Source organism: Neopelma chrysocephalum, unplaced genomic scaffold (assembly GCF_003984885.1).
Source record: "Neopelma chrysocephalum unplaced genomic scaffold, ASM398488v2 Primary Assembly neopelma1_44, whole genome shotgun sequence".
NCBI lineage: Eukaryota > Metazoa > Chordata > Aves > Passeriformes > Pipridae > Neopelma > Neopelma chrysocephalum.
The window spans coordinates 6,569,927-6,596,001 of record NW_020897703.1 but is presented as its reverse complement, the minus strand read 5'-3'; the positions used below and the strand labels follow the sequence as shown (position 1 = coordinate 6,596,001).

Here is a 26,075-nt window from a genome sequence, read left to right as displayed (position 1 = left end):
ATGTCCTTATAAAAGCCTTTATGTAGGTCTTGGTTTATGCTCCCCTGACATTTTATGCAGATGCCATCTATATGGGGTCAAAGCTCTATGAGAAGCATGAAAGAGCTGCTTCTGAGTCAGTTACGTGAATCAAAATCAACGAGAAAAAGTCTTTTTTATGATTTGAGATTGCTGTTAATGTTTTGTGTGCATACCAGCATTGTGTTCATCCTTTAAGGAAACAAAATCTTTCCTTTTTTAGCCCTCAGATTACCCCCGTTTTTCTCCATGTGTGAAAATCCATGCTGTGTGTCATCCACCATGAGCTGTACAGCACCACTCACTGCAGCATCTTTCTGGAGCTGGGAGAGCGAGTGCACACAGTTTCAGTGCCGAGGGAACCTCAGCCCTTTCCGTGCATGTGCACGGGCAAGAGAGCATGACAGGAGCTCTGGCTGATCGGTCGTTAGGGAAAGAGCTGAGGAGTTTCAGGATTTATGAGTAAGACTGGCTTGCACTGCAGTAGCACTGCATGGGAGACTTCATTATGGATGCTTGGTCTCCTGCTCTCTGAGTATTGCTCTAAGTTCTTCAACTGGAATGACAGTGAGCAATGACTAACTTCTATTGCTCTTCTCTAAGGGCCCTGTAGTGAGCTGGAGGTGTAACATATGCATGTAGGAGCGAGGCATGGTGTGTATCAGTGTGTAAAGAGCATGTTGGCCTCTGACTGCAGGTATTTTTCCTTCTGAATCCAACATACTGAAAGTATGTTAATTTATTTTCAGATAACGTCAGGAAACCAAGAAGCTTGGGGTAAAAAATCCATTGGAGATATGACAGTTTAACTCTCCAATGCAAAATAGAGGGCAAAGCGGTTGAAACTTCCTTGGAGTAATATTTACTTGGAAATAGATTGGATTATTGTTGTTTTTTACTAAAATAAAATTGGTATTAAGATTCCAGATGCTATAGTGAGAGGCATGAGAATGGGTTAGCAAAGACAGATGTGGTAACCTGCCCTTTGCTCTTTGTTTTTAAGATACTAATAGCAGTTTATCATCAGTTACACTGGGTCACTGAGCCACTGAGTTCAGAAATTTTTTTTCATAAGCTGTTTCTGTAAGCAGGGTCCCTGCAAGCATGGACAGCAGGACGAGGCAGGAAAATCATCATGGGCAGGGGTCCTGAGGGTCCTTTGTGCCATCCATAAAGTGATATCGTGTATGGCATCAGTTCTAGCTTTTGAGATCCTGTTTGTACTCAGACAGTAAGGGACGAGTGCAGAGAACAGGTGCAACTTCTGTGCTGAAAAGGAGAGGCTGTTGTTTGACAAGGAAAGCATCCAGCAGGAGGATAAAAAACACTGTGGCCTCCCTCTCATCAATTTGCTTCATCACTTTTCCTGTCTTGCCAAATTGTAATTTACACAACTGATATTACAGCCTCAGCATTTGGCCAATTATCCTAATCTTTTGCCAAGACATTAATAGCCCCATCAAAAGTGCTGTGACAGCCTGTATGTTCGACAGGACTGGAAGTTTGTCACTTAAAGAGACTTAGTTTCGTTTTAGCTAGTTAAATGGTTTATGAACAAATAGAATTCAAGTTTTAACCTTTGATAGGAAGAGAAATTTTGTCACTGATTTCAGTGGAACGTGATCAGCCATGTGCTGTCTTTTCAGGGAAGCACCTGGAGATTTTTTCACTGAGATTTTTTTTAGCACGGTGTGTTAGAATTTGGCTGCTTGAACTTGCAAAATGCATCAATTTAACCCAGAATCAAGCAGTGAAGAGGGAGCAGTATCTGTGTGATGCTGTAACCTTCTTGCAAATTACTTCAGGATGTGTTTCAAAACAAATGACTAAAACACATCAACTGGATATCGTAGCCTGTAACTCCTGTTGTGGGCCTCTCACTAACTGAGAATTGTGTATCTAAAATATCTTTTGAAGTAATTTAGTCTCTGGAAATTCAAGACAAGGAATATTTAAGTCCCTTAGCAGTTGTTGGTGTGACTGTGTTTATTTCAGGGCAGGATGACTCCTCTGAAGGGGTATGTAACTATTGGTTTGTAGATCCTGATGCTACAGATAGTAGAATATCTCAAAGATATTTAATGGACTTCATGCAGGAGACCTGAAATGTGGCTTTCTCTTCTTTTTTCCTTAAAGAAGTGCCTGGTCCAAGAATACAGTGATTTGTGTCCGGTCTTTCATAAACACACAGAGATATTTTTTTGTAGTTATTTTCTACTGGAAATGGTTATGTTTCATTCTGAAAAATAAGATTTAGAGGAGAGCTTTCCGGTGGTATTATGAGCCTTGGATGACACATTTGGAAAACTGCTATAGGCTGAGATTGGTCTCTGCCCCAATATTTCCTAGTTTATCTAGGGGCTAAGTGGTTGTATGTAACCGATTAATAAATTTCTGTGACTGCAGGTAATGGTTTTTCCTTTGGTACCCTGACTACAGCCAGGCCTGTAGCAGGTGATGGAAATGGTTGTGCAGTTCTGTAGGTTTTCTGTCTGTTCCCTCTTCCCTCTGTGCATGCACTGTAGGGTTGTTCCCTGCAAATTGGCATGTTTCTCTACCGCCTGTTGAATTGAATCCCTTTAAGTTCGTGCCCCACAATTTATTGCCATAGATGACTTGATCCGGTAACCACAAAAGTAAATTTACAATAAAACAGAAAAAAATTGAATCCAGACCACACCCTGAGTTTTCCACTTCTGTGGTTCCTCCTCATCCTTGATGCTCTTTCGAAGAGAGCTGTTCTCACTGTCTTCATGCATGCAGCAAGAGGACAGCCATGGGTCTCTCCAGGTCTGTGTGAGCATCAGCTGCCAACACAAGGTTATAATTTTCAGCAAAATAAATGCAAGAATATTTTCCATGTACAATGGGAAGACTGGCCATGGTCTAAAAATGCACATAGACCTCAGTGTCCCCCAAGGGGACCTGCCTCTGCTGATTCCTCCATGCGTTCACTATGTAGAGAGAAGTAGAAGCGGCATTTGTGTGTCGGGTTTTTGTATGGCTGAAAGTGGAGAAGCTCTGACTTGAAAGAATAGAGACATTCATGGAACTGTAGAAAACTTCTGCTATGTTGAAAAAATCTTGTTAGGAAATCTTGTTCATCTTAATGCTGACTCTGATTCTGTTCCTGAACTGTATTCTCTTGAGCTTTTAGTGTGGTTTTTAAATGAGTCAAGTGATGAGACTTCAGTATTTCCCTTGGAAAGAAAACAAAAGCTGTCCCACAGGGAAGAAAGACAGATTTCCACTTATTATGAGCCTTCTAGGAGGTGTTTTAATTTACAGCTTTAATCAGAGATGTATGACACACTTCTTGTTCCTCTCTTATTGATGCTTTGTTGTTTTTGGGGTTTTTTTTCCATCCAGGTTTGATGATTCCCGTCTTTTGTGTGGTGGAGCAGTCGGACGCCTCTCTTGAATACGATAATCGAGAAGAGCATGCTGAGTTCGTTCTGGTTCGCAAAGATGTGCTCTTTAGCCAGCTGGTGGAGACAGCGCTCCTGGCTCTGGGGTATTCCCACAGTTCTGCAGCTCAGGCACAAGGTATTCAATAAAGTTCTTTCCCCCCCTTCTCTGCACTGCAGAAGACAGCACCTGAGGTTGTTCAATGTAAGGAGAAAGCAAGAAAATTAGTGGCAAATCTTGGAAGTGGTTATATCAGTGTGGTAATTGTTTAATCTTAAACTAGCCCTAGTACAACAAGCCCTATCTTGTTAACCTGCCTAGAAAGCATTAGGTAGATCTTGCTGAAGTGTGAAATATGGTGATAATGATCAGTCAGCATATTCATGACACACTTGTTCTGTACCACAAGGCAGGTCGCTGCTCCGAGGAAGTCAGCACAGAAGAACTGGGTAGAACCTGTAGGTGTACAGCTAGATGGTGTCTAGTGTTCTTCTTTGTCGCAGGGCCATTTTGAACAGAGTATTGTAGCCTTTCATTTTTTAAATTATACATTGTACAGAACGGTTACATATGTATACAATGCTTTCTTTGTGGCAAATAGTTGTAGGGCTAAATGTGCAGGCTGATTTCTCTTTTTTCACTTACCTACTATATTGCTACAAAGCTCTGTGTAAAGCTCTACAGTTCGTTCCACTTAGAGATGATTCTGTGTTAGCAGCAAAATCTTAAAATAAACAAAGCTTTCCTTCCCTACCCAAAATATCAGCTTGAAAAAAAACAAACTGAAAATCCTAATCTTGAGGGAGATGGGCAGGAGGTGGTGGGCTGGGAGAAATCTTTCCAGAATCAACCTTGCATTTCAAGAGGCTTTTTTATACTAAATAGGTTATTCCAGTGCTTATTCTTTTGGATGAGAAGCCTTTAGGTTTGTTTCATTTCCATATCACCAATAAAACCTGTGCACATTTAGAGTAGTTTAATAGCGACTTTGCCTGGGGATTTGGATTTTGTCTGTTGGTTTTAGTTATTTTGTATAGCTGGGTATTTGAACGTGGGAACAGAGGGAACATTGGTGGTGTTGAATCCAGGAGTTCCAGGCAGTGGTTAATAGCACGGGCTCCTTGTACAAACTTCTTTCCAAGCGGGGTGATAGTGATTCATTTCCTCTGTCAGACTCTGCTCTGTGAGAGAGGCTCAGGTTCTTTATACAGGCAAAGCTCATGAACATGTGTTTATTTACACAATATGGTAATAAAAGCTCTGCAAGAAGGTAGTTGTTTTGGTTTTTAATATTAAATGTTTCGTGTCATCTTAGGAACTCTTTTTTTTCTGAATGTAAAAGGTCAGCGTATCCCACTGTTTCCATCCTGGTGAGCCAGCTTTCTGTTTGACAGCACTATCCATCTCAGTTAACACAGTTGCTCAACATGTTGCGAGCTAACATGTGGAACATGCTGCATTAGGTGGCCAAAATTTGATTCTTGGCACTTACGGAGGGGAATGGGCTTTGCAGAAAACCTGCTTCACGGAGGCATGCTATGCAGTGCAGTGATCCACACTGGCTCAGCATCTCACTGGGGGAACCTTGCTTTTGCAGCATCTCTCTGTTGTGAGAATAGTGAGAAGGAGAGACAGATTGACTCACGAAGGAGATTAGTCACTGTGCAGGGAGGAAATGGCCACTGCGTTTTTGAACTACAGGTTTTGACAATGAGCAGGTTCAGCTCCTAATCTGTCGCTTGACGTATTGCTCAAATAACTTGACTAGAAAATAAAATATCTAATTGTTGTAATTAGTCTACAAGAAAAGACTTCAATATTTTCATCTTTGAAGCAGCAATTACCTTCCACTAGACAATATCAGATGGTATGTGTATATATATATATATATATATATATATATATACACACACACACATATAAATGTCTTAAAGATCCATAGCTAACAAATCTCTTAGTCAGGTTATTAACCTTCACATGGAAGGACCAGTCCACCAAAGTCTTTTAGACATCCTGAGCAAATACTGCTGGCCATGCTGATTTTAAGATATGAAGCTGAAATATGCAGCATGTTCTGTAGTATCTTGCCTCTATGCTAGCTGTCTGTAAGCTGAGGGATGAGGTACAGACAGAGTGCCAATAGATTTCTGAGACTGTTATTTAATTTGAAAATTAATAGAATATTGGGTTCTAATCTGTTAACTAGGGTTGACAGAAGCATGCTGCTAAATTGCTGCTAAAGGATTTATTAAGGGAACACAATTTTCTGATATTAAAAATGGAAGGAAAATAAAGCTGTTTGCTTTATTCATTCTGGTTGTAGGAAGAAAAGTCTGCTTCTATTCTAGTGCTTGGGATTGATTTCCATTAGCAATACACATTAATGAACAGTCACTTAGTTCTTCTTCATGATCAACTGAATTACAGGATCTGCATGAAGAGCTGAAGATCCTCAAGTGCATTTTTCAAAGCTTTGAGCAACATGCTGTGCAAAATGGTGACGTGAGTAGGTGTCCCCACGTCCTCCAGAGACAAAGTAAATGAGTTTATCAAAGCTTTGGTATTGTAAAGGCTGTAACGTAGTATGTCATAATTGTCACCTTTAGAGTTGGGAAAGTGTTTCATTTCACCCCCCTCTTCTTTTGGATGACTCTGAGAGGAGCAGCAATTTCATTTCATCTTGTGAGAAACATCGTGCCTTCACCTGTTCTTTTTAGAACAGAGTCTTCCAGGCTGGGGGGAAAGAGGAGCTGTGGCAGTAGAGAGAACTGCTGTACAACTTCACACTACCTTAGCTGTGGTTCACCATGGCAGTCCTGCAGAGCTACCGAGGCTGGAGCAGGCGGTGCGCGCCTGGCGTGCAGGGCCCTGCCTCTCGATGGCTGGCTGCACGGCAGAGCCTGGCTGCTAGAAAGGGAACATGGCACAGAGTGGTAGGTGGTATGTTGCCTCCCTGAGGGGTCTGTGTGCCCAAAGGGGCACTGCCATGGGGCTGCTGGCCAGGGCTGCAGCCTGGAGCTGCAGAGTTCTCCGAGGTGATGCTGTGTCCAAACATGTGAGCTGTAATCTGCGCACACACAGCTGCCACCTGGCCTGAGCATCATGTACTGGCTTGTGGTCACTTGGCTTATCATGGATAATTTTTATTCCTGGTCATTAGGTAAATAGATAAGCTTTAGCATAAACAATCTTGAGACAAATATGTATCATGAGGTTTACACGAAGGTGGCCCATGCCTCACTGTAAGAAACTCTTTATTCCCACACAGTTTGGCCAGGACACATTTATTCCACAAACAGCTGGTCGTGAATGTTTTTTGTTGATGGTGGTGGGAGCAGAGACTTTTCCAGCGAGTGCTGCCCTCGAGAAACTTCCCTTTTCTGACAGGAGCTGTGAAATATCTTCTGGAACAGCATGGGAATTCGTTAACAGCTTGGCACTGGGGTGTGAAAGTTGGTGGTGTGAATGGCAACAAAGGTTTAATAAACATTTATGTATTTTTCTTTCATCACTTGAGTCTACACCTGACAGTAGGGAACCTGCTACATGTGCCTTTCAGAGAGGAAAAGAGTCATACTTTAAAGGGGCACCTGTTCTATATGTAGTTTATTAAAATTTCCATGCCCAGATGAAAATTTTTTTTTCCATGAGAGAGCTATTCTAACTGGTCTGTGCAAGAGAAGGGAACTGTAGGAGGTACAGAGTGCTGAGTGCTAGGACCAAAGTAGTATGAAAGTAACCACAATCTGGCGTACCCTGTGTACGGTCCTGCAGCTTTGGGACCCGCTGTGAAAGCTGATTCCCTCCTCAGTGTGGGGTGGAAGAAGAGCAATGCTAGTTTGATGCTTTCGGTGTCTACTTTCTTAAAACCCACATGACAAAGAAAATAGTGTGCTTTCTTGTGGATACATGTTTTTTCTTTTGACCAGTTCCTTGTTAGCTGTTGTGAGTGTGTACACAGACTGGTATGCATTGTCTGCAGAAGTTAGCAAAGGTGAATGGGCTGTTGAAATGTGGATTGCCTTCCCCCAGGTCCTTCAGCTGGATGTGTTGGCAGGGCAGCGTGGGGTGCCTGCCCTGATTGCTGCCTGGGGGCAGCTTTAGCGGGGCACTGACAAGAGAGTTGCTTGGGTTAGTTGCTGTGTGTAGCCACAACAAGGAAAGGGGCCTAGAGGAGAGTGAAATGGTGCTCAGATGCCAAGTGGAGCAGAAGGGAGGAGAAAACAGCAGAGGGAAGTTAACACAGAGCAAGGGAAACATTAGATCTTTCCCATCCCTGTCACTGTAGAGATTGCCAAGCCAGGGTTCTTAAGCAATGTATTGCCTTGAGCAGAGCCATTGCAAGAGGCAGTGTCTCTTATTGTCACTGCTCCAAGGCAGCGTCTTGGAGGCCTCTCTTCATGTGCCCAGTTTCTTCTAGTGCTGTGTACAGACTAAAGAGAGGGAAGACTTGTGGCTGCAAACAGCTGCGGGTCAGAGTGAAGGCCTGGAAGAAGAGGCTGGCAATGGTCAGTGGGGAAGGTGTAGTAGAAGAACAAGAAATGACAAAGGTTTAAGTATCTTGCCTTGCCATGTGGAATTGCGATAGTGCACAGGGACGAGAGTCATACTCTGTGGGGATTGTGGTTTAGTAAGCTCGGATCAGACAGCTCAGCCCTGTCAGCCTTGCGTCACTGGAGTGGGAAAGAGGAGAATTTTGTTGCTGCTGGTCAGTCCCTGGCCAGAGTAGCTGAGGGGGTACCTCTGCCCAAATTTCATGACACCCAGAAATGTATCTCAGGACTAATGGTCCTACTTCAGCTGCCTTGCCTGTGAAGCTCTGGTGTTGCTTGCAGTCAGGGGACAGCTTGGTTTTGGTGCTTCTGCAGAACACTGTGTTCTGCAGCAGTGGTGGAGCTGTCCTTGCAGTGAACTGCAGCAAGAGAGAAAGGTGGTTCTCCAGACTGTATAGGAAGGAAACCAAGGCACAGACACGTAAGAGCTTTGGATCCATAGTGCACATGGCTGGGGCAGGAAGCAACCCAGATTGCAAGTGTGTTCATTTTCTTCAAGGGTTTAAATATGTGAGCTCAGCCCAGCTCTGCTGTTAACTGGAGGCTCCTTGCACTTGTAGCCTGAGTTTTAGTATTATTTCAAAGCACGGACCAGATCTGTGTGATATGATGCTGTTTGGCAAATCAGTCTGAACTCCAGGCTGCTTTGTGTGAGAATGCGGCAGCAGGAATGCTGCTCCTTCACTCAGACTAGCCTTTGTGAGAGCAGCATGGCCATCTTGCCCCTTAGGGGATTATAACCATGTGTACAAATATTTGAAGGGTGTAAATACCGATGAGGGAATGGATTTGCCTAAGCTGGTACAAGAGGGTAGGGCTCTGGGACAACTGGAAAGACCTGAGCAGATGATTACTAGGGAAAGATCCTGTGAAATATTCCCATCTGTGCTGTCTCCAGAACCACAAAAGCTTCCAACTGAAGGTAAAGGCAGAACATACCAGCTGGGGGCTGTATTGAACACACACGCACAAGCTGGTTTTATATTTGTGTACAAGAAAGGTACAGTAAAAGTGTGGTGAAACCCTGCTGAACTGTGGTTGATGTATACAGTCAAGTTTGCTGTAGCTAGGAAGATCAGGTATGCTATTTTCAACTCAAGTGCAAGGTAGCAGTATGGAAAAAATGAGAGGAAACCTGATCTCAGGTTTTTCCTGTGAATAATGTACAATAAATTACAAGGGTGCTATAATCTGGGTTCATCTGACCCCTCAGCCAAGAGCCAGTGTCATTTGTATGCCTGAGTCATGGCTCCCTGTTCGTGTGATCAAAGGCCTCCTAGTAAGTATTATAGTGACTTTAATGAATAGGAGAGGCACTAGTAATATAATGATTTAAAAAACAAGACAATGCAGTGGTCAACAAGCTAAATGTTGGGTTACTTCCTGACTCTATCACTCTTTGCTGCTACTTTTTTCATTTTCACAGAGGCAGTGTAGTGGTCTCACCTAACAGAGTTGTCAATCCATGTAAAACTGCTGTATTTCTCTGTGCTCAAACCCCTTTGCCACGGAGTATTCTCAGCCTGCTAAACCGATGCCTCTTAAAACAAAACACCCCAAAACAAATGAAAGAAACTCACCCAGCCCTCTTCACACCTCTTTTCAGCAGTTTGGTCTTACTCCATCTCTAATTAACATCTCCTTACCTTGAGTAATAATCCCCTTTATCCCCCTTGCTTCTACTGGGGACACTTTTAATGGGTAAACTAGACTTTCTTCTCTCCAGTTTTGCAGGTGTCATTGTAAATGGCCCAAATCAAATCATTTAACAGTAATAAGTGTGAGGGGTACGACTAAAACCGACATCTTACAGTAAACTCGGACATGCAATTCCATGACAACTTGTCTGGGATTGCTAAGCAGGCTGGATTTCTTGCAGCGATACTCAGCCATCCAGATCAAAGTTTTCCTTGTAAAATCTGCTCCTTCTTGAACTGTTCATTGCTTGAGTTGTATTCTTTGTCTTTCTCCCTCATGTTTCAAGAAAGAGGGCTGAGTACTTCTCAAATATTTATTTCCTTCCCTGTTTACAGACATTTACCAGCAAATCACTGTTTTGTCTACCCTACAAAACTTCATGACAACTGTAAATGAAATTCAATTAACAGGAACCATGAGAGAAAGTCAGAATTTAATGAGAATATTGAAAACCTCTTCGTTCTTTGTGGTTTTTGATAGGCATTTCAGTGCATAATGGACACAGGGTTTGAAAGACACTGTTGTTAAAGGTTCAGCATCTCATGCCATTTCAATTAAAGCCCTAGAGTTCTCTTTAAACATTCCTTGGAACTCTTAAGAAATCTTATATAAAAAATAAAAGAAGAAGCAGAGAATGAGGCTCCTTATATTTGTAGGGTTTGCTAAAATTAGTGTGGCTTTTTTTATGGAAAATGTGGCATGTAAAGAAATGTTAGAAAGTCATATTTATATATATATAAATTGAATATATTTTAAGTTTTACTTTGGTTTATATATATGAAATATATTTATAGTTTAGTATAGAAACACACCTATTATACATATACATGCATACAAATATATATTTATATAAAGATATATATATATATGGAAACAAAATCTCAAAATTCAGATAAGAGATTAATCTTTCAGGTTATTTGTCATCCCAATTCTCCATTTGTGCTGTTATTTTAAGTAGCCTCATTAGCCCAACAGCATGAACTCTAGTGAATACTTTATATTTTGATAAGATCACTGTGAAAGTTCTTAACTTCTGACCAGTGGTCAGGAAGTGTCTCTTTTTCCTTATCTTCCCTGCCACCTCCCCATGCTGGTGTGTAAAAGTTAGCATATGGTATTGGCGTTCTGATCCCAATATATTATTTACAGGATTCTTGTGATGGGAGAAAACCTTCTACAAATAATAATCTATTTTTCTAGATGGCAAACATCTGGGTAGTATAAGTAAATGGGTAATTTATTAGTGTTTGAACAGCTTAAAGCAGGGTAAGTAAAGGTAGTCCTGAACAGCTCAGCACTTCTGACAGCCGCTTTCTGTCTCATTTGTGGTGTGTGACTGAGCACAGCTTGTAAGCAGAAGAGGAGGCAGAGGGGAATGGGGGGAGCAGAGTAGACAGAGCAGGCTTTGGCTGTCCCAGTGAGACACCTTGTTGTCCTTCCCTCTGTGAGACCCCACATACCTGCAATGGGCCTTCGAGGTCAAGTGCTTTGAAGTGTGTTATGTTTTGGTGACAGCTCCGTGGGCTCCAATGAACTTGTTGCAGTGGCGTGTGTGTCATTTGCTTGTTCCACGGTCATAATGGATCACACTCAGACTGTGCTATGGGTAGAAATTATTAAATCTTTTGTTCCCGTCTCCCTCTTTGTTGCTGAGCAGTATTGCTCAGGCTGCAACAGCAAATCTGTGCTTTAGTTTGATGAGGGCCACATTCTTTAGTGCCGTCCATCCACTTTATGTTGCAGGCTGTGTGCAGAAAGGTAACACCGCAGGACAGAAGTTTCTTGAAGCTTTGCACTCTTCAGGGAAAGATTTTCATATATTCTGCCAATTGTATAAACCAATGAAGAAATACTGGGCAAATGGAGCCACAGGCTCTTTTATGTCCCTGCATCCGTTACAGTATTTTGGGGTAAAGTAAAAGACACGTTCACTCCGAAAGGCCTGTGTGTACTCAATTAAAACCGCAGACCAGCATCAGCGTATGATAAATTCAGATGTTTCTTGTCTCCCTTCCCAACCTTTCAGGTAAACTCACAAGCCCAAGAACTACCAGTTTTCTTGAAGGAAAATTGAGAAATGATTATTTATTAGTTTAATTAAAAATAAAAATTTGTTGTCTTTTTTTTTTAATGAATCTGATCATGAAGCAGTGCAGTATTTTAAAATTGGAATAAATTAGATTAGAGTAGGTCTTCCTTGTCCAGAGAAGGAAAAAGAGGTGCAGGTAGCAGCCTGTTAGCTAACAAGCTAATATTTAAGCATTCAGTAGTATGAGTAGAGAGAAGCCTGGTGCTGGGAAACATGTTAGTGTAGCTTTTTTTTTCCCCAGTTTTTTTTCCCCTTTTTTGTTAAATTTTTTAGACATTCTTGTCTGCTGAATTTTTTTTTCCATTCCCTACTCTAGATAAGGGAAGCAACGTTTTAACCCAGTGGCATAAGGAGCTTGGCTTTTTGTTCCAGCTGCAGATTGCCTTGCCCTGTCTGCGTTCCCCACTGGGGCACAAAGCTGAGCCCACCCCCAGCTGCTTCCTTCTTTAACCTAACAGAGGTAGGGCACATCCCTCAGATTGGCTTCTACTTCTTAGGAAGCACAACCTTTAGACTCTGTGTTTTGCCTTGAGTGTAGGCCCCCTATGCAGCATTTATAATGGATGTGCTGCTGGGGAGGAAGCAGAGCTCTTTCTGCTGGTCGATCTGTCTGAAATTTGTTTATCCTCAGTGCCCCGGTCTGGATCTTGCTGCACGTGTGGCAGGGAATTGGTTTGAGCATGTGGAGAGCAAAGGTGCTGACTGCAGGAACTCTTGCAGGCTCATGGTGTAAGGCAGTAGTTCTCAGTCCCCTTTAACCACGTAGACAAGCTAAGCATGAAAACCAGTTTGTTTTTAAACTGAGAACCTAACAAAGTAAGGGTAGAATATCTAAAGGGGATAAACAGAAAGTGTTCCCTGGTTTTAAAAAACAAAAGAGAGAGGCAAACACACTGACCCCTGTTCTGTGTCAGATCATCTCTTCAGGAAAGATCCTTCTGGCAGTGACAGCAAAGGATCGGTTCAGAGGGTTTTTCAGTGCTGCACGTGAGCATTTTAGAAGGGACCTGGCTTTAATTCTCCTGGTCCTTGTTGGAATAAAAATGAAGCTGTCAATCAGCAACTGCATTTGATGTTTGTGTCCTTTCATACTGGTTGAATTTTACAAGGGCAATCTGCCCTCCTGCATTGTTTGTCATCGGGGGTCTGCAGCAGATTAAATGGCTACATTTAATGAAATGGAATGGAAAAGGATGAGCAAAAGACAATGCTATTAGTGACCTCCTTTTGCCTACTATCCTGCTCACTGGAAACCCACTCAGAGAGTACCAGTGAAGGTTCAAATTCAAGCTGTGTCTCAGAGAAGTGTGTGTCCTGCTCCCATCCACTGAGCTACTTGGTTATTCTGGCTGGGTGTCTCCCTCTCCGTACTGGTGGAAGGCTTATGGAGAATTGCACATACTCTGTCTTCCTTTCAGCCAGTGAATACCTTTGATTTATCCAGACAACTTAAAATAATATATGTTTATACAGGTGTGATTAAAAAAAGGCATTTCATCAGGTTGAATGACATGAGGTCGGGGCATTTTAAGTGTATTTATAGGCAATTTTGCTTTCAACTTTATTTCAACTGAAAAATAATTCTTCTAGAATGAAGTAACTGTCAATTAAACAATAAAGCTAGAATAGTCCTGGGATGTGAGGGTCTGTATTTTACTCTGTTTTCATTCGCCAGTTTTGTATGTGCAGCATCTTTGTCTTCACCTAGCTGTTTCCACATTACCAACAAAGAGTTAAATTTATACAAGCAGGCTGGGAGGAGGATGTGTGTGCCAGTCAGGATTCTTAGCTAAATTGCTTTCATACTTTGTTTTTACAATATATTTGCTGCTTAGCCACATTTTGGCCTTTTTCCTTTTTCTAACAAAAATCATTATGTGGGATAGCTAGTAGATAGTTCCTACTTTCACAGTGACAACTCCATGCTAAAAATGTCCCTTGGCATAGGGATCGTTAACTGATGGCAATTTGTCTGCCTTTCTGAGTAGGTTTTTCTTCGGCACCAGCTATAGAATCTATGAAATAGTCTGTGGGGGAAAAAAGTGTTTATCTGTGTTGAAACCGAGGATGCACCAAATGCTTCAGGGAAAAAAAAAAGTATCAAATAATGAGCTATAGATAATACTGCATCTTTTCAAGATCCTGGAAGGAGATGTTTAGGCAGTACTGTGCGGCAGTCAGCATGAGAAAATTGTCATTTTGTGAAATGCTACCGTAGAATGTGTTTCAAACATCACTATTTATGTATCCATTTCTATAGATAGCATCAATTACATATTTTTAAATGTTGACATGATGGGTCTAAAAACTACATGCATTACGAACATAAAAGTTTCCTTTGCTGTGGCTTAACTGTGGAGAACAAGTTTTATTTTTCTCAGTTTGAAAGCTGTATTTGTTTGAATAAAAAAATGGAGAGTGGTATTTTGTTAGTAATAGTTATAAAGATTTATTAATATTTTATTGTGGAGCTTTTAAATAAAGGATCACACATAAAGTTTTTTGAGGGGGGAGGGGTTTGGTTTTTTTTAACTTTTCTGAAATCTCTTTTAACAAAGAGCATAGCAATACCATACATTTGCATTTTCTGATCACTAAAAATCTCCCCTACCATAAATGTGTATGTGAAATTGAGAACCTAATTAAAGGATTAACAGCATGTACAGTAATTTACCCAAAAGGCATGTGTTAATTTGTTAAAACACTAAAGATCTTTATGCTGTCTTTTTTGATGCTATCAAAATATTTTCCATGGAACTGGTTGAACCTGGTCTCTTTATTATAAATTCTTCTCCAGAGTAAAGACAACTTAATTTCATATCTAATTGCATAAGGAATTATAAATTATCTTTTCTAAGAGACCTGTGACACTAAAACACAGAATGAACAAATAAAACTGATTTGTTCTAGTACAAATGAAGATATATGGCAGTATTTTTATTACAGACACCATTTGTTTGGGTTGAGTGTCTGAATATTTTACAATAACATACAAAGTGCTCTTTGTGGAGCAGTCATTCTAGCAATGCATCTTAAGGTGTTTTGCAACTAATTGCCATGAAACGAAGAAACCCAGATCAACAAAAACCAGCCCCACCCATCAAATAAAACCTTATGCAGAATGAGATAAATCTGTTCCAAGGGAAATATGCTTTATGTGCATTCATAGAACCAGCAGGAACTGCCTCTTGGATCAAACGTGCAACTTTTCTTTTGTTCGCAGAGGAAAGACCTGTTGATTCCAAAAGTGTGCTTTAGCTCAGAAGAAAGGTGACTTGCTGCATACAAAATGGTAGTTTCCAACTAGGTAAGAGGTGCTGCAGTACAGACAGCGAGGGATTTCAGGGCTGGTTTCTGTCGGGGATGATGTGTAGTGCAGTGTACTCGATGTGGGCATTTCCCTCAGCTAAAGGGAAATGTAGGCCCTGCTGTGGCCCGATTCTTGCTGCATAACCCAAGGGGATGCCATGCTGCTGCAGAGTTAGGGTTTCTTTCCCTCCCGGGGACTTCTAGTGGAATCTTGAACAAATCTGCTTTCCTGCCCTGAAAGCACAACCAGTAGGCATTCTCCTTCAGAAACAACTGGGTGTTTGTCACTGTGAAGTGACATAGTAATCTGAGAATTGAATATTGACTTCATGGCAGATTCAGTAGAAACTGGCAATTATTAAAAATTTGTATTTTGTAACTCCTTAAGGAATTGTATGCTGGCATTGAAAGTTTAAAATATTTTATAGTAAATTTACCACTTTGTACTGAACTGTGTCAGTGTTGGTGCCAAGGCTGTTTGAATGTTGCTGAACATCTATTTAACCAGATTAGATTAAACCCTAATACTTTATATAGTGCAAGGAACAAATTAATATTCTATTGACCTTTGGAGGGTTGAATTAATAAATTTATCACAAGGATTAATTTGGTATTGTATAATAGAGATGTTCTTTTATTTATTTATCCAGAAGTACTTTTATTATGAAGTTTACTGATACAAAGCTGCTTTTGTAAGCTGATTGTTATTTCCAGATACTAAAATACCGATGCCAAATTGTTGAAATCCCAATGTATGTATGCATTTATGAATTTTTCTAGAAGGGGACCGAAAGGTAGTATGGCACTTCACAAAGGCAAGTAAGAAAGAAAAATAATGATTTTTAGCTACAGAGCTTTCATGATCTGGTTTGAGTGATGTGAGACAAAAATTTCAGCATTTATGGTAAAATGTGGATTACCCTTTTAAAAAATAATATGCCTAATAATCCAAAGTCATTTCAATAACAAGGTTAAGGAATACTTTTGTTACTATAAAAACATGAGTTTTGTTTTCCCTTAGCTTTCTGTAGCTCTGTATTAAAATATTTTTTTTTCAAGAACTTCTTATGCTTCACAGTTTTGAGTGTGTGTCTGTACGGGAAAGTAGGGAGAAGGAAAGCAAAAGAGAAGAGAGTCAGCCAAGCATTTCTATGCTGTTTGCAATAGCAATGTCATGACTTTGTGAGGAACAGCAGTGTGATTTTTGGTGGTCTAGTAAGCACCTGCACTATCTCATTGAGGTACAGCAAATCCCTTATCACCTCCTGTCCTCCTACTTGTTGAACAAGGTTGGAATGCAGTTGCAGGTACAGCTGTAGTACTGACATAGCACTGTGATGCCCCATGGTCACAATGTGGATTTTGCGGAAGGAGTGGCTGTTACAGAACAAAATTACCGTCAAACATCTTCAAGGATTCTCCTGAATCCTTTTCTTTTTTTTATATGTGTCTCCTGTGCATAAGCTCTTGTTTTGCATGTAAATGTAAGGGAGATGGAGAAATCTTAGCTGCAGATGGAAAAAAACCCAGTGTCTTCATATGTAAAAAATTACAGAATTAGAAGGAGATAAATTTATGTAGCCTTTGCTCCACAATAATATGGCAAGTCCTGACAAAGCCATAAGGCTTTTTTCACAGATTTGGTTGTCTGGAAATTGTGCAATGCTGTTTAAATGGAATGGCTTTTAACAGATCGCAATAAATTAAAAAAAATAAATTAAAAAAAATCAGCAAGGATTACATGATGGCAGTGCTAACTCCAGTGCAATTAATAGACAGTGTGTACTTTGTTTTCCTTTGCTTAGCATTTTGTCAAGATTTTATCTGGCCATGTATCCAGGAACTGGGTATGGATGCAAGCTGCTGTTAATTGAACTGTATTTAGAACTATGTAAACCATCGTATGTGCAATATGGCAAGACATGTATCTAAATTTGCATTTGAGTAATGTAGCCATAGTATGTGTGTCCTGTAGTAGGTGGGCAGCCCCTAGTCCACGTATTTTTAGATACAAAACTTGATCAGTTTATGACAAAATAACTTCTTATATCAGCATAGCATTTGTCTTTTACAAAACGTGCAGTTATTTTCCCAGAGCAGTTGCAAGGTGCAGTTTGTAGCTAAACAGGAAGAAAGATGGAATATGTTCTAATTTTGTTGTGGATCACTGGCCCATTGAGTCAGATCTTGTGTTGTAGCAATTTCTTTATAAAGGAAGGCTGGTCCTGGTTTCCCCTATCTCGTACACCTACTGAATGTCTTTTTAGATCCAGCTAGTTGTGCGATGTAGTATTTATGAGAAAGAAGATGCTGTCTGATGCAAGGAGTAATCGGTTCAAGTCTGGAAGCAAAAAAAATCCCTTATTTCCGTGCTTGCCGGATTAAGTCTTTTATATAACATGCTTTATAGAAAAAGGGCTATGTTTGTACAGAAGGAGGTGCCAGAACACTAATAGAAGTATAGTAGCTCATCTGATGGGGGGGACAGATTTCTGCGTGCTGTTTGGAAAAAAAAATTAACCCTATGTGGGAGTGTAGTATCTAACATTAATTCTTGACATTTTGTTTCCCATACTTCTGGGGCTCTTGATGAGGGGAGCTTCATCTTCACTGTAAAAATTTAGTTTGTAGAGATAAAAAAAATTCTTAGAGGATTCCATCACAAGCTTGTTAGCATGATCCTGTCTTTGGCATGAGAACATGGAATAGAACAGAATCCAAGCATTTTAATTTGCTGGGAACAAAAAGAAGCTGGTTGGTAACTTTGGGATGCAGTGCTGCTCTCTGAGGCACACTGCTTTGTGGGCGCGCAGTCCAGTGACACTGTGATCCTACGTGGGTCTCAAACATGCCTGGGGCCTCTCCTGGCCCTTTTGTTATTTCTCAGCCTTTGGCACTGAGTGCCGGTGGGGGATGTGTGGAGGTGGGGAAAAGAGTGTAGATATTAGAATTTGGTAGCAGATTTAAATTAAGCAGAAACCTCCGTACATTATAAACTCGTAAGGCTATATGTACGCTATGGCATGTGTGTACATGTTATAGGACAGTTCATACATTTTCTAATTCTTCCCAGAAAAAAAGAAGATTTCAGTACTGAATAATATCTTGTTAACCTATTCCTACTGTTGGCAGCACAGCAATTCGAACTTTCAAAAATAGCAGATTAGATATTTCACTGAAACTACATGTACTATTTAGCATCTTACTGATGTTCTGGCAGAACAATGTAGGGATTGAGAGAGACTGGGGCTGGAAGTGACTTAAGGGAGCTAATGGAGCTTACCAAAGGTTATGAAAAGCAGTGCTTTCCATCAGATGTCCTATAAAGAAAGAGATGGGAAAGGACCCAAAGCGAGAACGCCTCACCATGAACATGATTTTTTTCAGCCAGGATAAGTCCAGGCTGACAATTTTCATTTGGGACTTTGCATCCCCAGTAGGAAGATTTATGAACAGAAATGAAAAAGCTGGTAGTAGTAGAGAAATGTCCTGAATCTTAAAACTTTAACATGGTGCATATCTCAGAGTCAAATATTCCTTGCAATGGTGGAAACTGAAAGGCAGTGTTCTGATACTGCTGTAGTAAGGCCAAAAATGGAACTAGAAAGGTTTGTCTTGGTGCTAAGGCTAAATGAAATAGAAAAATTAAACAGGCATCCAGTGCTCTGATGTAGGGTCCAAATTCAGCTCACACAATGCTGTTAGTGTTCATAATTGCTTGTGCTGTAGTTTCAATAAGGAATTCTTTGCAAGAAAATTAAGTCATGTTTTCAGTTACAGCACCGTAAATAAAGTCAAATGCTTCTGAAGTCAGTGGAGTTTTTGATTTCCACTGATGCAATTGAGGGCAGAGTTTGAAATATGATTTTTTTTTTCCAGATGTATCTCAAGCTATATTTCAGATTTGTATGAAGAAGTAGTATGTTGGGAGGCAGTTTAGGAGCATAGGTAACACAGGTTCAGGTAAATTTATATATATCTGTGGTTGCTGATCCTATACTTGAATCTTTGCAAAGAGCTTGTTTGGAGTGTTTCATCCGTATAATTTTTCAGCTATGTTCTGATACAGAAGGCCAAACTCAATACAGGTATGCTAGAGTGAGTTATTTAGCTACAGGAGGGATAGGCCAAAGCCATTTCACTACAGAATATTTTTCCTTATATGAAAGCATTCATTTGCAGGATATTTTTTGTTTAATGATCTTCAGAGTAATTTCATTGTTATTTATAATATATCATAGAGGCTTGGGTTTAGGTTCTTGCTTGCTTATGCAAATACCTGAGACACAGTGACAGACTGGGACAACAAAAGAGGAATTACCTGTAGGAATCCTCCTGCCTCTGCAGAATCATGGAGAAAGACGACCTATGTCCTCAGAGGGCAGAAGTATGGGAGCTCTAAGACTGAAAGTGGGGAGGCACATTTGTTTTAATGTATAAAAGATTTGATCTGTTTTCAAGTAATTTTCTTAAGGCTGGAGGAAGGAGAAAGCTGCAGAGAGTAGGAAGACAGGAAGCCTGGGTTAAGAGCCTTACAGTAGGCTATGGTGTTGCTTTAGTTGTGTGTGTGTGTGTGTGTGTGTGTGTTTAATTGAAGGTAGAGATGGCAAATATCCACCTTTTTGGCAAGGGCTGAGAAGCTGGTGTTTAACTTGACTTGTGTGTGTATGTAGGAAGGTTTTAAAAGAAGGGGAAAATATTTGTTAATTTAGACTATTTGTGGTTGAAATATCATAAACACTTGGGTGTAATAAGAGAAACACAGTAACTTTTTGTTTTCAGAGGACTTCTTAGAAATATTAATTCAAGTTAAGATTCATATATTTTGCAGAGAAGTTTCCTTTGTGAGGTTTTCACATAGGGTGAAAAGCAGGGTAACCTTTCTAACTGCATCCATTAATCAAGATGGTGCCTTCTTTCCTGTGGAACTTAAAGACAAAGTGTTTTAATTTTAAAGCATAAAGTGGTTAGTACTTGTCTGTAAACTTCTAAATAGTGTACAAATGCAAAAGATTTTTATTTGATTAACTCTTTTTTCTTCATTTATTAACAAGGTGCTTATGTAGGAACATTCATCAGAAGCTTTAGATATTGTAGGAGATTTATGATGTCATATGATGTCATTACAGCAATATGCTGCATTGTAAAACTTCAGAGCAACCACTGCTGTACCACCAGGGTGAATAACGGAGCATTCATTCACTCCTACCAAATCCCAACATCAAATGTTCCACAGGCACTCTTAAAACAGAAATTGTGCCTGTAGGAACATGTAGTGAGAAGTGACGTTTGTGAGGGTGTAATTGGAGTACCTCAAAAGGAGTGGTAGATATTTCAATTCCCAGAAGTTGTTGTGTTAAAACTGCACAAAAGCTAGAGATTCTCTGAGGTAAAGGCTCTTCAGATGGAAGTGGCTGAAAAAAAATCTTGGCTAGCTCATGGGGAGCTTGTGAGAACAAGTACTAGAGGCCAAGTGCTGCTCTGTTACACCATCCTACGTTTGGACTAGCGCCAAAGACGAGCGCTTTCCCCACTGCGACTGGACTGGAGGGAGTACAACTCGGAGGGATATGAGCGACCAGTGACTCGACTCTAAACCACACATAAAATAAGTTTAGCAGTCTTGGACTGTTGAACAATGATTCATTTTATAAAATGACCGCAAAATGTAGCTGCGTTGGTAATGATTGCTTCAAACAGCTCAACAAACTGAATGAGCAAGGAGGAGTCAGGATTACCCTTAGCCCTACTAAGTGTCCTTGTTAGGCTGGAGGTCAAGGCTTCCCGGTATAGCTTTTGCCCTGGGCTGCACAGGCAGGCAGGGGAGAGCTCTGCCTGCAATAGACAGACAAAGGTCTCATTCTTTAGTGGTAAATGTACTTTAACAGCCACCGCTGTAGACTAACACTTAAAACAAAATGAAAGGAAATATTAAGCCTGCTGCATGTTACTCGTTCAGGATGTTAACAGCTGTATGGCAAATGCATCTGTAGTAGAGGACGGAGAGGAAGATACAAGCAACTTTCACAGCCATCCTTTCATATCTGTAATTACATCCAGACTTAGCAGCAATGTCATTTCATTTTGCAGAGGAGCGTGGCAGCCCTTGAAGTGAGATTTGTTGGTGTTCAATCCCACACGGTAGAAAAGGTCCATTGTACTCTGACCTGCTTTAAAACAAACCATACTAAACCATGCATGCATGCTCAAAGAGTCCCCCCTTTTTATAGACAACTGCCATTTGTTGCAGGGGTTGCTATGGCAAACCAGAGCAGAAAATCCTGTCTTGATGTTAAAGCAAAATACTTAAAAAGTGTAAGGAGACAGATTTTGAGAATATAAATTAATTAAATGGCAGTAATTGCATTATTGCACTATCTTGCCAGGGAAATAGCTATTCCTGTGAGAGTCTATTACTGTGTTAGGTCTTGGAGCAGAGTGTAATTTTTTGAATATGCTTTACGTTTTCAAAATCTGTTTTTGTGCTTTTCTTTAATTCTAACTAGTGATAAATAGCAGCGTAGCCTTGCAAAGGTGGTCATCATCCAGTGTGATTGAGTTTTTAATGCTGTAATAAGACTGAATAAGCATTTGCAGTTTAAGCTTTAAATTGACAGAAATAAATAATTATAACCTCACAAATCTGGCCCACGTAGCTGCTGGATAACTTGCCAGGCTGAGATCAGTGTCTTTGGATTTGGGCAGGAAATGTGACACTTCTTCCAGATAAGAGTTCTACAGCTGTCTAATGGGCCTTTTGCTCCTTGGCTGCTGGAGGTGCAAAGTGTCAGGCAGGTAGGAGACTTTTATGGTACATTTCTTCATTTGAGAGGAAAAGGAAAAAGCCAAGGCTGTTCTATGTTACTTGTCTTATTCGACTCCCCTGACTATTTAACAGTCCGGCCTTACTGTAAGTTATGTCTTTCTTCAAATCTCCAATGAAAGAATGAAGAGTAAGCTTCAGAAACAGAACTGATAAACTGGATGCTGCCTAGCACCTTTTCAGTAGAATTAGAAAAGCTGCTTGGACTTTTTTTTGCTTTAAATGCTGAAAACAGACAGTTCTGTCTCTTTACATCTATGATAGTTATTTGTTAAAGTATTTCTTACATTTTTAAGTGGGACTGTGTTATTGTCCTTTGATAATATTTGGGGAGAAATGAAGACTGAAATGTTCACTCCTCACATCTGAAAGAGGAAATTCAGATTTAAAAGGAGAAAGAGAACAAACCCTTCCATAGGAAGAGAAATGAAAATCTTTTTTGTAAGTATGTTACCTTGGACTACGAAGAGCCTTAGTTAAGGTGACCTTGTGTGTGAAGTCCTTTCTTCAGATGTTCTCCAAGCATCTCCGGTCTTTGCTCAGTTGATCTCGGCTGATCAATCAGCCTTTGGTTGGCTGAATGCGGGCACAGGTCGGTGAGTCTGCTTTGATTATGCCAATATTGCCGGTCTTATGAATTGACCATCTGCTGTTTGCTTTCGTGGGCACTTAAGAATCAGGCAGGAAGAATATGGCAGTAGCCTGGGATTAGTACCTACATCAAAGTTCAGGAGCCCTTGAATCTTGTCAGTTTTGCCACTACCTCTTTGTCTTCAAAAAGTCATCTTTAGCTGTGCTACTAGTACAGCTTGCTGCAGTTGGTCATGTTGGTTAACAAAGGTAAATACGTGCTTCTGTCAAACTTCCAGAGTTCATTTTAGTGCACTGAGAGTGTCGTTTTGTACATCCCCTTTGGGTTCCTGAGTAGGCAAGTAGACTGTTCAATGCATCCAAGGAATGGAATGTAACAAAGCTTCTGTGTTGTGGATTGAATTTTATATGTTTGGAAGAGGCACCAGCAGCTTCCCAAATGGGAATTTAAAAAAGAAGAAATGTAAAAATGTTTATAAATAGCTCATGTCAGCATCCTCATCTGGAACTGGCCAAGTCTAATGCAAGATGCTTTTCATACCACCGTGTTTGCCAGCTACCTCTTAGGCTAAGGCATTTGTAGTGATTCAAGACTTCAACTCTGTGTTAGAAAAAGGAAGGCATTTGTGCAATATCATTAAAAGCTGATCCAATTTTTTTAAATTTATTTAATACTACTTACTTGAATCCACTGTTTTGCCTAGTATTTTGTGTGGCATTATTCTTTCTTGTTGCATTTATCATTATTCAGTTGAGAAGTTTTTCACTGCTTTACCCGCTTTAAAATGATCTTATGTTCAAGGCTAAAATTAAGAAGTTTTGAAAACCAGGTTGTTCTGATTGTCACTAGGGCAGAGATTAGGTATAGATGACTGAGTGCTTTGAAAAGGAGTTTTGTATCCACTTATCAGCTTTTCTTAATAAAAACGAAGAATTAAATGATTTTAAAAATACAAAAAGGGGTAATTGAAAACTACCATTCATCTTGCAGCCATTTCTTATGGGTAAACATATGTATAAAACATTGTAGCTACACTCACAATATTCATTAGATGAATATGCTTTTTTATACTAAGTCTGTATGGTAAGTGAATAGTATCTATGTTAAATTCTACATTTTTCCTCTATGGTTACAACCAAAATTAAACAGATTCCCTGTGTGAAATTATATCCCAAACTACTTTCCCCCAAGGTATTTTTAAACTTTTCGCCTAAACGATGTGCATTATTTTAATTACAGCACATAATAATTATCTGGAAGGTATCGGTTATTATGTCAGTCTGAGGTGCCACTTAAGTCCTTTTCTTCTCACAATTAACAAAATAATAATTGTTTCAAAAGCAGGCAGGGATATGAACCCAAATCAAATCCTAGCAGGCATGTCATTATCATAGCAGGGGAAAGCAAAGGAGCAGGTTCCTCCCTGGGTGAAAGCATCGGGAAGAAACGGGTGGCTGTATTTGTTTTGGCAGGCTGAAGCTGTTGTGAGCCCGGATTCCCAGCCAAAACCAAGTGAGCTTTGAGTTGACTTGAGCCATTTCTCAAATGTTTTTGTGAACTCTCGCTTTTTTCTTTAATTCCCCATGTTGTTTTGATTATATTTCTCAGTGCTGGGAACATCACAGCAGATCTTCCATGTTTCGGGATTATTTGTGAAAAGATTTCTCATCAGCTAATAGTGATTGTTTAACAAAAAATCTTCATTGGTTGGTTAAAATCTGAGCTCAGATGTGTGATCACATAAGGGAAAATTCCATGGAGACTTGGAGTGGAACGAAACCCCCTCCTTAATACTTTTGTCTAACATATGTCACTGTATTAAAAATAATTACTTTGGTTCCTTAGAGGAGGAGAAGAAGGGTTTTTTTAAAACCTGGAATTCTATATTGAGCAGGCAAATAAACTCCCGAGATTGCTTTCATTGGAAAAGGACATTTTAAATGGTACCTTTTTACTTGAATGTTGGCCAGTTTAATTTAGATTATTGCTTCTGACAATTAACCTCGTGTTGGGCTGCACTTGTCTCATTAGCAATGTGGCGAGTGATGAACTTGGATTCATGAGGGCTCAGCTCTCACCTAGGAAACTCTCTCGCCAGGGCTGTGCCACTGCCTATTAACAAATTATTAACAATTTATTAACAAATCCACATAAAAGCCATCTGTGGAGGGCTGGGACTGTGGGATTAAGCAAATATATTAGTAGTTCTATCAAATTCTTTGAATAGTTTTGCCGAAAGAGAAAGTGAAGCTGCAGAGGAGGCATGAACATAAGTTTTAAAAATATGTTGTACCTGGTTTTGATGTTTTCCCTTTTAAACTTGTACTAGTTTGAGATGGAGTTTCTCCCTCAAAATGCATCTGCTTTAAAAAGAAGCTTTTAAATAAAAAGAGAATAGAGTGATAGGGAGTAAGGATATGACTAAATAATTAAAGAATAAAATTCTTAAATTCTGTTTGAATATAATTCTTCATCTGCCAGGAAATGATCAGTTGATTTGTTTTTCACTTAAGCAAAACCAGTTACGCAAGTTGTGGTTTTATGAACTGATTCTCTCTTTTTTTCTCCCCTGATTTTTATTCCACCAAAGCAAAATATTTGTTACTTCCACAGTCTGCTGAACTGTGTTACACAGGGAATATTCTGAAATAATGTCATCTTTTGGCAGTTATTTAGTGAAGAAAAGGACGGAAGATAATTTTCTGCAATAGAAATAATGACTTTACCAACTTTGTGTAACTTGAAGTTTTCTCATATAAATATCATCAGAGAATGATGACTAGTGTTAATACCCCAAGATGAAATACAAAGAATTTTCTGTCAATTACTAGGAGAAAGTAACTGAAAAAAATTGGCTGATTTTTTTTTTCAAATTTTTTTTTACTTCTTCTGGTTTTTATTTCTTAGTTATAACAACATGCTGTGTACCCGTGTCTACATTCATACACATACATATCAAATGTGTAGTGTCCAGAGTTAGCACAGATACACATATCTTTATATGCAGGAAGGGGGAAAAGTGTTAGTCCCTTAAAGTAGGTTTTTTATTTTTTTCCTTATAATTTAAATTGACTTTGCCTTTATTGTATCAGTTCCTTACAAATACTTTTTACTTTTACCATGAAAATCAGTAAGGGAAGCAGGATTTAAGCCGACTGCTCTGCCCTCTCCCTTTATGTGGCTATGCACATAATATTTGCAGCCATTTAAAAGGTGTCACACATGTTGTTTAGAAGTAGTTATTTCATTGAATATTTAATAAAGCATACATGAAAACTGATCCAGAAGAGAGTATAGGAAAAAAGATTTGTTCTAGCACTACAGTGGGTCATTTTAGTGGAGAAATGAAACCTTTTTCTCTCCTTGGCTGCGGTGAGAGACGGGTCCGTGCAGCCGGCCGGCGCGATGTGCAGCCCATATGTGCACAGTGAGGAAAGCTGATGCTGAGGTGTGAATGTGACTGGCAGTGATTGCCACACCCACCTGACATGTCCCTTTCTTATCTTTGACCTGCCCTGGGACTCTGCACCTTTATGTTTTCTGGGCTGAGCGAGCGTGCCTGGTGGTGGGTACCCTTGGGCATGG

The 26,075-nt window shown here is 40.0% G+C and overlaps 1 protein-coding gene across 3 annotated transcripts in view; it reads left to right on the top strand.

The window, feature by feature from the left end:
- SATB2 (SATB homeobox 2) overlaps nt 1-26,075 on the top strand; it is a 227,519-nt gene that overhangs the window by 114,151 nt on the left and 87,293 nt on the right. For all 3 annotated transcript variants that reach the window (XM_027678203.1, XM_027678202.1, XM_027678204.1), the window contains one exon: nt 3,388-3,564. In XM_027678203.1, the coding sequence (XP_027534004.1) occupies nt 3,388-3,564 (177 nt within the window). The remainder of the gene's footprint in view (nt 1-3,387; nt 3,565-26,075) is intronic.